Genomic DNA, 16,850 nt, shown 5'->3' with positions numbered 1-16,850 from the left:
AAAAGAACAATAGAGAACACGTTTCAAACAAGAAGCACCTCATCATACACATCAAAAACAAAAAGAACAAAAGATAACTAGTTTCAAACAAAAAGCACCTCATCATACACATCAGAAACAAAAAGAACAACAGAGAACAAGTTTCAAACAAGAAGCACCTCATCATACACATCAAAAACAAAAAGAACAAAAGATAACAAGTTTCAAACAAGAAGCAACTCATCATACACATCAGAAACAAAAAGAACAATAGAGAACAAGTTTCAAACAAGAAGCACCTCATCATACACATCAGAAACAAAAAGAACAATAGAGAACAAGTTTCAAACGAGAAGCACCTCATCATACACATCAAAAACAAAAAGAACAAAAGATAACAAGTTTCAAACAAGAAGCAACTCATCATACACATCAGAAACAAAAAGAACAATAGAGAACAAGTTTCAAACAAGATGCATCTCTCTCCGGGTTACTGGCAAATATTTATGTCGAACATCTTAAAAATTGGGCGTTAAATTCAAATTTCTTGAAACATATTTATTCTATAGGGGACAATGCGTGGAAGACACAATACCACTTTGGAATTATGGGGAAAATGAACTTACAGGTTTTTTTTTAGATCACCTCAATACATATAATAGGAAATTACAGTTTACCTCAGAAATTGAAATTACAAATAAAATATCATTCCTAGATGTGTTGATTATTCGTAGCATCGACAAACTCAATTTTAATTTTTACAAAAAAAACACAAAACATTAGATATATTCATTTTAAATCAAATCACCCCCCCCCCAAAGTTAAAAGAGCTGTCTCTAACCATTCTAACCATTTGTTTTCATTCCCACAACACAGCGGAACCAAAATTATCAGGGTACTTATTGGGTACGGGTATCCCATTTTACTTATTAGTAATACAATTAACCGTAAGCTGAAAAGACACTCCCGTAAAACTAATGGTAGTTTACCGAGAATCCCAATAATCCCTTAAATATAAACTGCCTCCCATACATCCCAAAAAAGATTACGAATTTTTAAAAAGTTTGCACATAAAATAATCTGTATGTAGTATTTACAAATAATTTCAAAATCACGAATTTCCTAAACTCTGGTAAAGATAAAACCCCAGTTACTTGCCAAAAAGGAATCTATCAAATACCATGTGTGCAAAATACTATGTAGGAAGAACTCATCAGAATTTAGAGAAACGCCTACAACAGCATAAAGATGATATCACCAAAGCTCTCAATTCTAATATTAGTAATAATATATATTTTTTTTAATAATAATAATTTATTCCGGAAAAAGCCCGTGGACCTTAGGAAATTTACATAACAAAAAACGAACAACAAATTAACTAAATTAAATCAATACTATTTAAAGAAAACGCTCCCGATGTGCCGCTGCAATCCTTACAAATCTTGCTATCCTTTTAATACTCAGGAAATTTGTCTCTTTCATTCTATCTACCATCCATATCTCATTCAATTTTTCTTTACCATACATCTCTCGCCTCCAATCATTCAATTCGACACATTCACACAAAAAATGTATTAAACTTTCATCCTGAGATCCACACATAGGACACGCAATAAATTCTACCTTCTCCCCTTTTCTCCCTTGATACTTATTTCTTTTGATTCTGCTTTAAGCAGTCATGTATTTGAATACCCAAGCTACAAAATACTTTTTGAAGAATCCTCCCTTATTAGCAATGACCTAGACATAAAGCAGGTTATTCAAGAAGCAATTAAAATCAGACTTGTGATTAATAATAATATTTTCTTAAATGGGGACTTGGGGGAAAATTCATTAAATGCTCTATACACAAATTCAATTAAAACTATCTTACAAAATATATTAAAAAACCAGTAGACATTAACATAGAACCAGTTACAAAAAGACCTTCGATGTTATCTACCAAAAAGGGAAGACTAGCAATAAAAGCGTATTCTCAATTATTTCTCTTTCATTCCAATGAATTTCCTTGTTTCATCTCACTTTATTTATCAGTCGTGGTTGAACTTTGCAGATGTAAGGATGCTGGGACTGTTTTAAAATTTTAATTTTAATTTTAATAGTTTTATGTTATTGTAAGTCTCTTTTATTTTATATATTTATGTTTTATTGAAGATGGCCCATGGACATAGGGTCGAAATACTATTGAGATTAGAATACTGGTCTCTGTAGGTCGCAAATCACTTAATAATAAGATACTTTTTAGACTGAAAAATGGTGTAGACAAAGTTTTCAGAGAAGAAGAGTGCGGTGTTAGAAAAAGTAGAGGATATGTCGACTAAGTTTCCACTCTTATGTTAATAATTGAGAAGTGTCTTTGTTGTCAAACACCTTGGGTCCTCAGTTTTATAGATTATGAGCAAGAGTTCAATTCTGTTGATAGAAGAACTTTATCAAAGGTCTAATCCTTATATAGCATACCAGACAAATACATTAAAGTGATTTGTGCTATGTATGAGAATAACACTACTGCGGTTAAGGTAGGAAATGAGGTTAGCAGCTGGTTTTGTATTAAATCAGGAGTTAAGGAGGGCTGTGTTCTATCCCCCTTTATATGGGTCACTTTGATGGACTTAGTCTAAAGGAGTACAGGAAAGGCAATTGGAGGCCACGAAATCAAATGGGGAGGAAAAACTCTCCTGGACACAGATGATTTAATATTGAGAATTTAAGCATATTAGATCAAAAATGTGAGCAAAATGAATGAGTTTTAGAGGTTTTGCGAGTTCAGGGTGCTAGAATAGGTTTGAAAATTAATGTTAAGAAGACTAAGTCACTGAGGCTAGGAATAAGCAAAGATGAAACGGTGACGTTGGGTGGCGAAAAGATTGATCAGGTGGGCAACTTCACTTACCTTGGAAGTCTTATTGGTAAAGACGGTAGGAGCAGTGAGGATGTTAAAAGTAGAATAGCCAAGGCCCAGGGCGTTTTTTAACAGTTAAAAAAAGTTTGGAAGAATGGGAGGATGAGTCAGAAAATCAAGATTAGAATATTGGAAGCTAAAGTGATTACAGTGGTCAAATATGGCTCTGAAGTATGGACGCTCCAAAAAGCGGATACAATTTACAAGATGTTTCCAGAGAAATTGCCTACGGATTGTTCTGGGTACCCGGCTGACTGACTGGCTATATTGAAAGTAAGGTTGAGATGGCTAGGCCACATTCTGCGGATGAAGGATGACAGATTGCCAAAGATTGTCCTTTTTGGCCAACCGTCTGGGGCAAAACGGAAAGCAGGTTGTCCTCGTCTGGGGTGGGAGGATGTCATGAATAAAGATTTAAAGGAAATTGAAACTTCCTGGGAGGGTGTAAAGAAGGAGGCCTTGAATAGATTGGGTTGGAGGAGGAGCTTGGGTAGCTGTGTTGACCTCAGGCAGCTTGGAGCTGCGGTGAGTTATTATTGTTTTGGAACAGTCACAGCTTTAGCCTAACATAAAGAGAAGATGCACTGGTGGCCATGCTTTTGTTTTATTTGAGTTTATTTTTGGTCCAAATTGTTCTGCTGCATCTTTAACACTATTTATAAAGATCTGCAGTTTCAGTTTGCTATTTTAAAGAAGGCTAAGTCATCAGCAAAATCGAGATCTCCAGGTCTGGCCAGCTCACCAATATCAATCCGATATCCCTAATATTTGCTTAGGACGTAGTCAACAACAAGGATGAACAGTAGGATGAATCCAAGTTTCCTTGGATTTGGTCAGTGTTTCCAGTCAAATTTTTTTTAATTTAATGCAAGGTTTGATTGATGACACATTAAGTTAGATTAGATTTGGCTAAACGAGGTTAGGTTAGTTTAGATAATAAACAAGTTTTTTTCATGAAAGTAAGGAGCGACATTAAAACTTAAAACGAACAGAAATTACTCCGTATATGAAAGGGGCTTTTCCTCTTCAACGCCTCGCTCTTTACGCTAAAGTTTGACTCTTTCTCTTAACTCGACTTCTTAAAAATTTAAAAAACTTTAGCGTAAAGAGCGGGGCGTTGACGAGGAAAAGCCCCTTTTATATACGGAGTAATTTCTGTTCGTTTTCAGTTTTAATGTCGCTCCTTACTTTCATTTAAAAAAAAACTTGCTTTTTATGGCACTTGGTATTAACCAAGTGACATATAGCAGTCGCCAATTCTGTCGGTCTGTCGGTCTGTCTTTCTGTCTGTCAGTCTGTCTGTCGGTCCCGGTTTTGCTACTTTAGGCACTTCCAGGTAAGCTAGGACGATAAAATTTGGCAAGCGTATCAGGGACCGGACCAGATTAAATTAGAAATTGTCATTTCCCCGATTTGACCATCTGGGGGGGAGTGGGGCCCGGTTAATTCGCAAAAATAGAAAAAAATGAAGTATTTTTAACTTATCAGCGGGTATTTGGATCTTAATGAAATTTGATGTTTGGAATGATATTGTGTCTTAGAGCTCTTATTTTTAATCCCGACCGGATCTGATGACATTGGGGGGAGTTGGAGGGGGAAAACCTAAAGTCCCGGTTTTGCTACTTTAGGCACTTCCAGGTAAGCTAGGACGATGGAATTTGGCAAGCGTATCAGGGACCGGACCAGATTAAATTAGAAATAGTCGTTTTCCCGATTTGACCATCTGGGGGGGGGGAGAAGGGGCCGGTTAATTCGGAAAAATAGAAAAAATGAAGTATTTTTAACCTATGAGCGGGTGATTGGATCTTAATGAAATTTGATGTTTGGAATGATATTGTGTCTCAGAGCTCTTATTTTAAATCCCGACTGGGTCTGATGACATTGGGGGGAGTTGGAGGGGGGAAACCTAAAATCTTGGAAAACACTTAGAGTAGAGGGATCGGGATGAAACTTGATGGGAAAAATAAGCGCAAGTCCCAGATACATGATTGACATAATCGGAACTTATTTGCTCTCTTTGGGGTAGTTGGGAGGGGGGAGTAAGTCTTAAAAATTAGAAAAATGAGGTATTTTCAACTTACGAACGGGTGATCAGATCTCAATGAAATTTGATGTTTAGAAGGATATCGTGTCTTAGAGCTCTTATTTTAAATCCCGACCGGATCTGGTGATGGGGGCGGGGAGTTGGGAGGGGGAAACCTAAAACTTGGAAAACACTTAGAGTGGAGGGATCGGGATGAAACATGGTGGGAAAAATAAACACAAGTCCTAGATAGATGATTGACATAAACGGAACGGATCCGCTCTCTTTTGGGTAGTTGGGGGGGGGGGGGTTAATTCTGAAAAATTAGAAAAAATGAGGTATTTTTAACTTACGAATGGGTGATTGGATCTCCATGAAATTTGATTTTTAGAAGGATATCGTGGCTCAAAGCTCTTATTTTAAATCCTGAACGGATCTGGTGACATTGGGGGAAGTTTGGGGTGGGGAGACCTAAAATGATGGGAAACCCTTAGATTGGAAGGATTGGGATGAAACTTGGTTGGAAAAATAAGCAAAAGTCTTGCATACGTAATTTACATAATTGGAACGGATCCGCTCAATTGCGGGGGGGGGGGGTAATTCTGAAAAATAAGAAAAATAACGTATTTTTAACTTACGAATGAGTGATCGGATCTTCATGAAACTTCATATTTAGAAGGACATCGTAACTCTGATATCTTATTTTAAATCTCAACCGGATCAAACGTAATTGGGAGGGGGGGTCAGTTGGGGGGACCGGAAATCTTAGAAAATACTTAAAGCGGTGAGATCAGGATGAAACTGGATGGGAAGAATAGAAACCTGTCTAAGATACGTGACTGACATAACTGGACCGGATCTGCTCTCTTTGGTGGAATTGGGAGGGGGGAGGTAATTTTGAAAATTGAGGTATTTGTAACTTACGAAAGGGTGACCAGATCTTAATGAAATTTGATATTTAGAAGGATCTTGTGCTATAAAGTTTAACTTTAGGTTCTGACCTTCTCACAAGTGCCAAATGAGCTCTTGGCTCTTGGCTCTTCCGACCTCGTCCAAATGAGGTCTTGGCTCTTTCGACCTCGTACCATATGAGCTCTCGGCTCTTCCGACCTCGTCACAAGTGCCATATGAGCTCTTAGCTCTTGTTTTTATTTTATTTCTGGACGATTTTTAATTAATGCATGTTTTGATCTTAGCTCTCCGCACATAAATAATTAAAACGAAATTTGCATATTAATTTTTTTTTTGCTAAATGGCTTTCTCATAGTTTTAATCGGAAGATTTTGAGAAAAAAGGAGCGAGGGAGGAAGCCTAGTTGCCCTCCAATTTTTTGACTACTTAAAAAGGCAACTAGAACTTTTAATTTTTTATGAACATTTTCATTAGTAAAAAATATAAGTAATTTACGAATTAACTTACGTAACGAACTTCTATATTCGTATGCTTTTATTGCGTATATGAGGGGGATCACCCCTCGTCGATACCTCGCTCTTTACACTAAAGCTTAAATTTTGTCCCAATTCCATAAGAATGACCCTTGAATCCCAAAGGCCGTAGAATAAATAGTCGAAATTACTAAAAATACTTTAGCGTAAAGAGCGAGGTATTACGAGGAGGTAAACCGCTCATATGTGTAATAATTTTTGCTCGTTTTAAGTTTTAATGCTGCTCCTCACTTTCAGTAGAAAAAAACCTTTTCATATTTATTTTTTCATTGTTTTTTTAAATAATGCTACAAAATCCTGCGCCCCCTTCATTGAAAGTCTCTTCCCCCATGAGAAGTTTTTCCATGGAAAGATCCTCCCATGTACCCCCCCCCCTAAAGTCTCCCCCCCCCAAACCAAAAAAATCTCCCTGAGCCCAGTAACCATTACTATATGTAAACACAGGTCAAAGTTTGTAACTTGCAACCCCTCCCACGGGGACAGCGGGGGAGTAAGTCGTCCCCAAAGACATCGTTATTAAGTTTTTCGACTATGGTGAAAAAAATGGCTATCTCGGAATTTTGATCCGGTGACTTTGGGAAAAAATGAGCGTGGGAGGGGGCCTAAGTGCCCTCCAACTTTTTTGATCACATAAAAGGACACTAGAACTTTTAATTTCCGTTAGAATGAACCCTCTCCCGACATTCTAGGACCACTGGGTCGATACGATCACCCTTAGGAAAAAAAAACAAAACAAAAAAACAAATAAACACGTATCCGTGATTTGTCTTCTGGCAAAAAATGCGAAATTCCACATTTTTGTAGATAGGAGCTTGAAAATTCTGCAATATGATTCTCTGGTACGCTGAATCTGACGGTGTGATTCTCGTTAAGATTGTATGATTTTTAGGGGGTGTTTTCCCCTATTTTCTAAAATGAGGAAAAGTTTCTCAGGCTCGTAACTTTTGATACGTAAGACTAATCTTGATGACAGTTATATATTTAAAATCAGCATTAAAATACAATTTTTTTAATGCAACTGTTGGTATCAAAATTCCATTTTTTAGAGTTTCGGTTACTATTGAGCCGGGTCGCTCCTTACTACAGTTCGTTACCACGAACTGTATGACATATATATATATATATATATATATATATATATATATATATATATATATATATATATATATATATATATATATATATATATATATATATATATATATACTTACAATTATTACTTGTTTAAAGACATAAGCTGCACAGGACACATGAGAGAAATTTAAAAGCTATCATAAATTTAACTTACATGTAGATTTAACTTACATTTACAGATAGCGGACGCTCGTATCTAAAAAGCGAATCTTCATCATCACCAGCAGCTTCTTTGTTAACGGACCATAAATCATTGCCAATTCGTACAAATTCCTTAAAAAACAACTATTAACTAGGGTTTGCGTAATTTTGGTTTATATGAATAAAAATATAGTTTCTTCATGTTTTGACACCAATCCATGCCATTTTAGACACAATTGGCAGCCTCCTTTGCTCAGCACTATCTTTAGGCTCGTTAGTAACGTCTTTTTGAAGATTTAAGAGGACTCTGGTTTCTTATTTGATCCCATCCTGTGATCTTTGTGGATTAATTTTTTATTAAATCTTCACCTCCTTCACCAGTTTTGACGAGTAAAATTTCATTAAAACTACATTTACGTTGCCAGAGCACAAAAAATTTTCCAAAAATTTGGTAGGCTTCAAATAGCAAAGTTTGCACACTTGCTACCATGGTGGTATGTATACAATAAAATCAGGCAGTGATCCTGCCCACTTAAACCTCACAATATCAAAGAGTCACCATAATAAGAACAAAATGCACACTATGCTAGTGTGCGCATAATAAAACCAGACGACGAGTTGACCAGTTTTCCCTTGCATAATGACAAAAAAGTACCAGGGTATGAACACTATGGCAGTATATATAAATAAAATCCAGTGAGGGTGTTGACCAGTTAAACGCCAGGAGTATAAGCATATTCTAGTGTTCATACAATAAAACAAAGGGATTGAGTTCACCAGTTTTCACTCGCATAATGACAAAAAAATAGCATATCTTAAAATGAAAAAAAGAAAATTAACAGACTACACGCATTATGCTAATGTTCATACAATAAAACAAAGCGATTGAGCTGAACGGTATTGTCTCTCATAATAACAAAAAAGTCACACAACATGCAAAGAATGCCAGCATGTATAAAATAAAATCCAGCGATGGTGTTAGCCGGTTAAATACCATAAAATGAAAAAAAAAGTGCACTATAGACATTATGCTAGTGTTCATACAATAACACAAATCGATTGAGATGACCAGTTTTCACTCGCATAATGACAAAACATACCACAGTATGCACACAATGCCAATTTGTATAAAATAAAATCCGGTGATAGTGTTGACCAGTTAAATATCTTAAAATGAAAAAAAGAAAAATAGCGGACTATATGCATTATGCTAGTGTTCATACAATAAAACAAAGCGATTGAGTTGACCAGTTTTCACTCGCATAATGACGTAAAAATAATACAGTATGCACAAAACGCCAATATGTATAAAATAAAATCCGGTGATAGTGTTGACCATTTAAACATCATAAAATGAAGAAAAAGCGGACTATAGGCATTATGCTTTTGTTCATACAAAAAACAAAGCGATTGAGTTGACCAGTTTTCACTAACATAATGACAAAAAATAGCACAGTATGCCCACAGTGCCAGTATGTATAAAATAAAATCCGGTGATAGTCTTGACCTGTTAAATATCATAAAATGAAAAAAAAAAACAGACTATAGGCATTATGCTTTTTTTCATACAATAAAACAAAGCGATTGAGTTGACCAGTTTTCACTCGCATAATGACAAAAAATAGCACAGTGTGCACACAATGCCAGTATGTATAAAATAAAATCTGGTGATAGTGTTGACCATTTAAACATCATAAAATGAAGAAAAAGCGGACTATAGGCATTATGCTTGTGTTCATACAATAAAACAAAGCGATTGAGTTGACCAGTTTTCACTCGCATAATGACAAAAAATAGCACAGTATGCACACAATGCCAGTATGTATAAAATAAAATCCGGTGATAGTCTTGACCTGTTAAATATCATAAAATGAAAAAAAAAACAGACTATAGGCATTATGCTTTTTTTCATACAATAAAACAAAGCGATTGAGTTGACCAGTTTTCACTCGCATAGTGACAAAAAATAGCACAGTGTGCACACAATGCCAGTATGTATAAAATAAAATCTGGTGATAGTGTTGACCATTTAAAGATCATAAAATGAAAAAAAAACGGACTAAAGGCATTATGCTAGTGTTCATACAATAAAACAAAGCGATTGAGTTGACCAGTTTTCACTCGCATAATGACAAAAAATAGCACAGTGTGCACACAACGCCAGTATGTATAAAATAAAGTCTGGTGATAGTGTTGACCAGTTAAATATCATAAAATGAAAAAAAAAACAGACTATAGGCATTATGCTTTTGTTCATACAATAAAACAAAGCGATTGAGTTTACCAGTTTTCACTCGCATAATGACAAAAAATAGCACAGTATGCACACAATGCCAGTTTGTATAAAATAAAATCCGGTGATAGCGTTGACCAGTTAAATATCTTAAAATTAAAAAAAAGAAAAATAGCGGACTATATGCATTATGCTAGTGTTCATACGATAAAACAAAGCGATTCAGTTGACCAGTTTTCACTCGCATAATGACAAAAAATAGTACAGTATGCACACAATGCCAGTATGTATAAAATAAAATCCGGCGATGGTGTTGACCAGTTAAATATCTTAAAATGAAAAAAAAAAGAAAAATAGCGGACTATGTGCATTATGCTAGTGTTCATACAATAAAACAAAGCGATTGAGTTGACCAGTTTTCACTCGCATAATGACAAAAAATAGCACAGTATGCACACAATGCCAGTTTGTATAAAATAAAATCCGGTGATAGCGTTGACCAGTTAAATATCTTAAAATTAAAAAAAAGAAAAATAGCGGACTATATGCATTATGCTAGTGTTCATACGATAAAACAAAGCGATTAAGTTGACCAGTTTTCACTCGCAAAATGACAAAAAATAGCACAGTATGCACAAAACACCAGTTTGTATAAAATAAAATCCGGTGATAGTGTTGACCTGTTAAATATCATAAAATGAAAAAAAAGGACTAAAGGCATTATGCTAGTGTTCATACAATAAAACAAAGCGGTTGAGTTGACTAGTTTTCACTCGCATAATGACCAAAAAATAATACAGTATGCACACAACGCCAGTATGTATAAAATAAAATCCGGCGACGGTGTTGACCAGTTAAATATCTTAAAATGAAAAAAAAAGAAAAATAGCAGACTATGTAGGATTCATCCTATATAGTCTGCGATCTAGGATTCATCAAGCAATAGCGATCTAGGATTCATCAAGGCAAGACCTAGCTTGTGACTGTGAGAGTTTAATAACCGCATCTGGATTTTTCAAGATTTTTGCGCTGTTTGTTACGGGGCCCCTTAAATTTTTATATGAAGAAAGGGGCCCATGCCTGTAAGTCCCTTTGAAATGTCATTTTGCTAATTTGATTTACGGAGGCGAATTTTTACTGCATAATTAACGATGTCGGTCACAAAAAAGCATTTCGACGAGCGTATGGATGACTTAAAGCAAATGGTCGAAAATCTTCGTAAAGAGAATTCAGCTCTGAAACAAGAGAATTCTGATTTGAAAAATGCAATTATAGCGGTTAAAGAACAGTGTTTGAGTAAGGAATTGTACGTAAAACGCAAAAATCTGCTGATCCACGGAATTCCTAATAAGGATAGTGAGAATATTGAAGAGACAGTCCACGACTTTTTATCAGGAATGCCAGTACAAAACTTGAAGGATATAAAATTCAGGGCAATGTACAGAATTATAAACAAGGCCAAGGGCCCTTCCCGCTCGAACTCTCGCCCCGTTTCGGACCCTATTTTTGTCTCTGTTCTGAATCTTAGGCATAAAGATAGTATCATGGCTTGTGTTGGTAGCCTAAAAGGCACAGGAAAGAGCATCAGTAATGACTTACCATCTGAACTTGCAAAGCGTCGGAAAGAACTTTTGAGTACGGCTTACAAGCTTCGAAATTCCAAAGTAACCGCTGAGAAAGTATCTCAAACTAAAGTCATGCAACAGGGTACTAAACTATGGCTAGAAACAAAAAAAAACTTCTAGCTCAAGCTGGGTTAAGTTCAGTGATGCATGCCATGACCCCTCGCCTTGGTTTTATCCGCAGTTATTAGTGATGGTGCTTCTGACGCGTGACATAAACTATCGAGTATTTTCGCCTCAGTAAAGTGAGGGGATGCAATTTTGCTGCTCTTTTTTTGCAACGTCCGTATCTGTGTGTGTTTTTTTAGTTATTGTCTTATTTTTCCTTTTCTCTATTTACTATATTATTTACTCCTTTCTTGCTTTCTTTTGCAATGTGCATATCTATGTTTTTTCATTTATTTTCTTATATTTCGCTCTTTCCATGTTATTTACTCTTTTCTTTACTTTTTTACTTGTAAATATTTTTCCGTTCCAGAGCGAAAATTCAAGTTCGTGCCTTCGCCTTATGAATTTGCTGTCATTAGGATGTCTGCGTCGCCCGTGTTCACTCGACTACAGCGTGGTCTCTATTCATCACCTATATTGGTAAGTAGTAATGTATGAAATTGAGTTTTCATCGAGGACTGACGCTAATCTCACGAAAAGGAAATTAGATAAATATGAAAGTCGTAGAGTAAATTTTAATGAAATTTTGAATAACCCGATAGGAAGAACACAGAATATGAATTTTGATGAAAATTTGGATAATATTATTGATAGTAATTTTGTGGAGGAGTTTGGGTTATGGGATGTTGGAGCTTGGTGGGAGGATTTCCTCCGGGTTGTGCATTTGAATGCTCAAGGGCTGAATTCTTCCCTGGATGATATACAGCTTATATGTAGGAATTCTCGCCCTGGAATTATTGGCTTATGTGAAACTTTTTTAAATGAAAAGAACCAGCTACTTATGGATATACCTGGATATAATTCAATATTTCTAAATAGAAAGATAGCAACAAGGGGGGAGGGGGGCTAGGATTTTATGTATTGAGTAATCTGGCAGTTGTAAGAAGAGATGATCTGTCTATAAACGTTGAACGGGTATTTGAATCTCTATTCATAGAATTGACTACTAGCTCCAATGAAAAGATAATAATTGGCGAAATATACAGATCTCCAAGCGGATCAATGAAACATTTTATGGAAATATTAGAGATTGTTCTTGGGAAAGTATTGTCTGAAAAGGCAGAAATAATTTTAATGGGTGATTTTAACGTTGACATGATGGATATGTTATCGAGTCAGGCTTGTGATATACTGGCACTAGTATTCTCGTCTGGGTTAACTCCCTGTATAAATATCCCTACACGAATTTCGAACCAATCTGCAACCCTAATTGACAATGTGTTCTCATCTATACATTCTGTAAAAAATGAAGTGCTACTATCAGATACATCGGACCATTTCCTGGTAGGAGTTTTACTTCCACTCCCCCGGCTTGCCCGCCGAATAGCCCCTGATAATAAACCAAGATTCCGATATACACCAGCAAACATCGAAAACCTCAAAGAAGATTTATTCACTACGTCATGGGAGTTTACAATACCTGAGAGGGTGAGCTTAGAAAATTATAATAAGATATTTGATTTTTTTATGAAACAGTAAAGGAGAAATTTATCCACCATTGTCGAACACCCCAACCAAGTCTTTCTAAGAGATCAACACCAATAGCCCCATGGACTACAGCTGGAATACTGAAGTCAATAAAGAGGAAACAGAACCTTTGGAAAGAGTATAGGAACAGACCAAGTGATGCTAAATTAGAGGCTTTTAAACTATACCGGAAGATGCTTAAAACTCTGATTCGAAAAGCTAAAATTACATATTTTTCCCGAAGGTTTGCGGATTGCGGCAAAAATATCAAGAAAACTTGGGATGTAATTAAGGAAGTTACGCAACCATCGGCAAGACCTAGAAAGCTCCCTAAATCACATAATGTTCAGAATCAGCTTTTCTTGGATGAAGACCAAGTGCGACATTAGATGACAAAATTTTTTGCTGAGGTTGGGAAAACAATGGCGTTAGGTGTGGTTCCTTCTTCAAGTTCTAGATCTTGGAAGCAGTTCCTCGGTCCTTCCTGTGCAAAGTCGATGGTTCTTGAGTCAGTTACGGAGCAGGAACTGATAATAATAATTTCGTCATTGAAAAATTCTTCATACCAAATTCCTGCCAGATTAATTAAACAAATTCTTCCCTCAATTATTACACCACTGTGCCACTTGGTTAACCAGTCATTCAAGCTCGGAATATTCCCTCAGCGTTTCAAGTTGGCACGAGTGATAGCACTATTTAAAGGAGGTGACCGGGAGGACCCGGGGAACTATAAGCCTATATCTCTTCTGTCTGTTTTTTCTAAAATATTTGAAAAGACTATGCTAAAGCGTTTGCTGAGTTTCCTAGACGCGAAGAAGTTTTTTCATCGGCACCAATTTGGTTTTAGGGAGAAGTGCTCAACAGAATACGCATGTAATATGCTTCTTCATTTTGTACGACAGTCTTTAGACTTCGGCCTTATCCCTGCGGCAATATTCCTTGATGTGAAGAAAGCTTTTGACAGCCTCACACACGAGATAATTATTGGTAAGTTGTCGCATCAAGGCGTTCGTGGAGAAGCTCTGTCCTGGTTTTCTTCATTCCTAACTGGCCGATCCATTGCAGTTGAAGCTTCTGATGAGCATGTTCCAGTTGAATATGGAGTGCCACAAGGCTCAGTTCTTGGGCCATCCCTTTTCCTCATATATGTCAACGACCTCTATCGACTATTTAGCAACCCACGATCTAATTTCTGTTGTCATTTGTGCCAGAAAGGAGATGCTGTGGTTGGAGCCTTGGATACGCCTGGTCAACATGAAGAACTCTTTGCATTCGCCGACGACACCACCCTGGGGGCTGCAGCACCTGATGAATCATCTCTTATCCTCAAGCTACAATTGATGACAGAAAACATATATCGTTGGTTTGATGCAAATTTGTTAGATTTTAATGTAAAAAAATCGTTTCTTCTTATATTCTCCCGCATAGGCAAAAGCTGCCCTACAGTGACAGAGCTTAAAACATCTAAGGGATCAATATCCCGCCCAGCTGACCGGTTTATTCGATTCCTTGGGATACTTCTGGATGAAAATCTATCTTTCAAACGGCATATTGAGTCAATGAGATTAAAGGTTTCTCGAGGCCTTGGAATTATTTGGAAGCTGAAGCGAGTCTTTCCTTTCTCTATCCTTCGTCTATTATACTTCTCTCTTATTTACCCCTATTTATGCTACTGCTCGTCAGTGTGGATGTCAACATTTCCATCTGTACTTACACCTTTACATAATCTCCAACTGAAAGCAGCAAAAGTCCTTCAATCTACAACCCATATTTCTGTTGAACTTCTGAAGATTAAAGATATTCATACATTACACCTCTCTTTCATTGCATTTCAGTATTTCCGTGGAGACCTTCCATCAAGTTTTTCCGGGCTTCTTGAAACTGTTCGAAATGTCAGTCCTTATGAAACTAGAAACAAGGATGATGTGCTAGTGCCATCCACCCCTGCAGTGCGCTCGGACTTTGGTCTGATAGTTGCTGTCAGACGTGCCTGGAATTCCATTCCTGTTGGGATTCGACGGTCCTGTACCATAGGCTCCTTCAAGAAACTGTTAAAAAATTGTTTAATTAAAAAAAAATTAAATTAAATTATAATATTGATCAGTTATTTATATTGTTTAGTTTTCAAGATTTAATTTATTTATTTAATTATTTAATTGAATTTAATTATTTAGATTTGGGTGGTGTGAGTGTCGGATCCTCGATGTATATTTTTTTTTTTTATTATTATTTTTTTTTTTTTAAGTAGGTGGTGCGGAGACCGGTTGTACTCGGGTGAAGATTGGTGAGTAGACTCTAAATATATTTTAAGTGTGAATGTAATTAATAATTATTTATGTTTTGTTTTGTTGTTGTTTTTTTTCCCAAATAACGGGCCATTGAGCCCTTTGGGATATTTTTGTTTATAAATGGATGGATATTGATAACAAAAGGAACTTGAACTTGAACTTGTGCATTATGCTAGTGTTCATACAATAAAACAAAGCGATTGAGTTGACTAGTTTTCACTCGCATAATGACAAAAAATAGTACAGTATGCACACAATGCCATTTTGTATAAAATAAAATCCGGTGATAGTGTTGACCTGTTAAATATCATAAAACGAAAAAAAAATAAAGGACTAAAGGCATTATGCTAGTGTTCATACAATAAAACAAAGCGATTGAGTTGACCAGTTTTCACTCGCATAATGACAAAAAATAGTACAGTATGCACACAATGCCAGTATGTATAAAATAAAATCCGGTGATAGTGTTGACCTGTTAAATATCATAAAATGAAAAAAAAACGGACTAAAGTCATTATGCTAGTGTTCATACAATAAAACAAAGCGATTGAGTTGACCAGTTTTCACTCGCATACTGACGTAAAAATAATACAGTATGCACACAACGCCAGTATGTATAAAATAAAATCCGGCGATGGTGTTGACCAGTTAAATATCTTAAAATAAAAAAAAATAAAAATAGCGGACTATGTGCATTATGCTAGTGTTCATATAATAAAACCAAAAGATTGAGTTGAACAGTTTTCCCTCGCATAATGACAAAAAAAGTCGCACAATATGCACACTAAGCGGACTATAAGCATTATGCTAGTGTGCATAGAATTAAATAAGACGAGCAAGTTGATCAGTATTTACTAGCAGAAGAAAAAACGAGTAGCACAGTACAATACCCTTGTATGCCAGCTTTTTTCTTCACAAAATAAAAAAAAGTAGAGCAGTATCCTCTATGCTAGTATGTATATAATACATCTAGTAGATGGTGTTGACCAGTTACACCCTGCAAATGAAAAAAAGCAGCATAATATGAACAAAATGCACACTATGTAATTGTGTACACAATATAACCAGAATTTGAGTTGACCAGTTTACGTTCGCACAAGGAAAAAAGGCAGTACTGTATACTCACTATGCTAGTGCACACACATTAAAATCAGAAGAAGATGTTGACCCTTTCCCCTCGCACAATGACAAAAGAAAGTAAATTACAACTTACTTTCAGCTCGACCGGACGAAAATCACCCCTGTAAATATTGCCTTGCAGGAATTTTGAGAGTTCTTCCAAGTTTCCTATAGTTGCAGTCATTCCAACAAGTCTTACATCAACTGCAATATATATCAACTACATCAACACCAGATAATTATTAAGATTAAAACTAAACACTAAGATAAAGTAAACAATTAAAAAGATTAAGAACAGTCCAAAAACAAAAACTAGTTTGTTGAAAAAA

At 36.0% G+C, this 16,850-nt stretch overlaps 1 protein-coding gene across 2 annotated transcripts in view; it reads right to left on the bottom strand.

The window, feature by feature from the left end:
• Positions 1–16,850, bottom strand: part of LOC136035606 (helicase POLQ-like) — a 154,479-nt gene that overhangs the window by 100,573 nt on the left and 37,056 nt on the right. Inside the window, exons 5-6 of one of the 2 annotated variants that reach the window (XM_065717484.1) lie at positions 16,616–16,725; positions 7,655–7,756 (exon numbers count right to left, since the gene is read on the bottom strand). In XM_065717484.1, coding sequence (XP_065573556.1) covers positions 7,655–7,756; positions 16,616–16,725 — 212 coding nt within the window. The remainder of the gene's footprint in view (positions 1–7,654; positions 7,757–16,615; positions 16,726–16,850) is intronic. The other variant, XM_065717485.1, reaches the window with a different exon arrangement.

Source organism: Artemia franciscana, chromosome 14 (genome assembly GCF_032884065.1).
Source record: "Artemia franciscana chromosome 14, ASM3288406v1, whole genome shotgun sequence".
NCBI classification, from domain to species: Eukaryota; Metazoa; Arthropoda; class Branchiopoda; order Anostraca; family Artemiidae; genus Artemia; species Artemia franciscana.
Note: the sequence above shows the minus strand (reverse complement) of the source record. Positions and strands in the feature narration are given on the sequence as shown.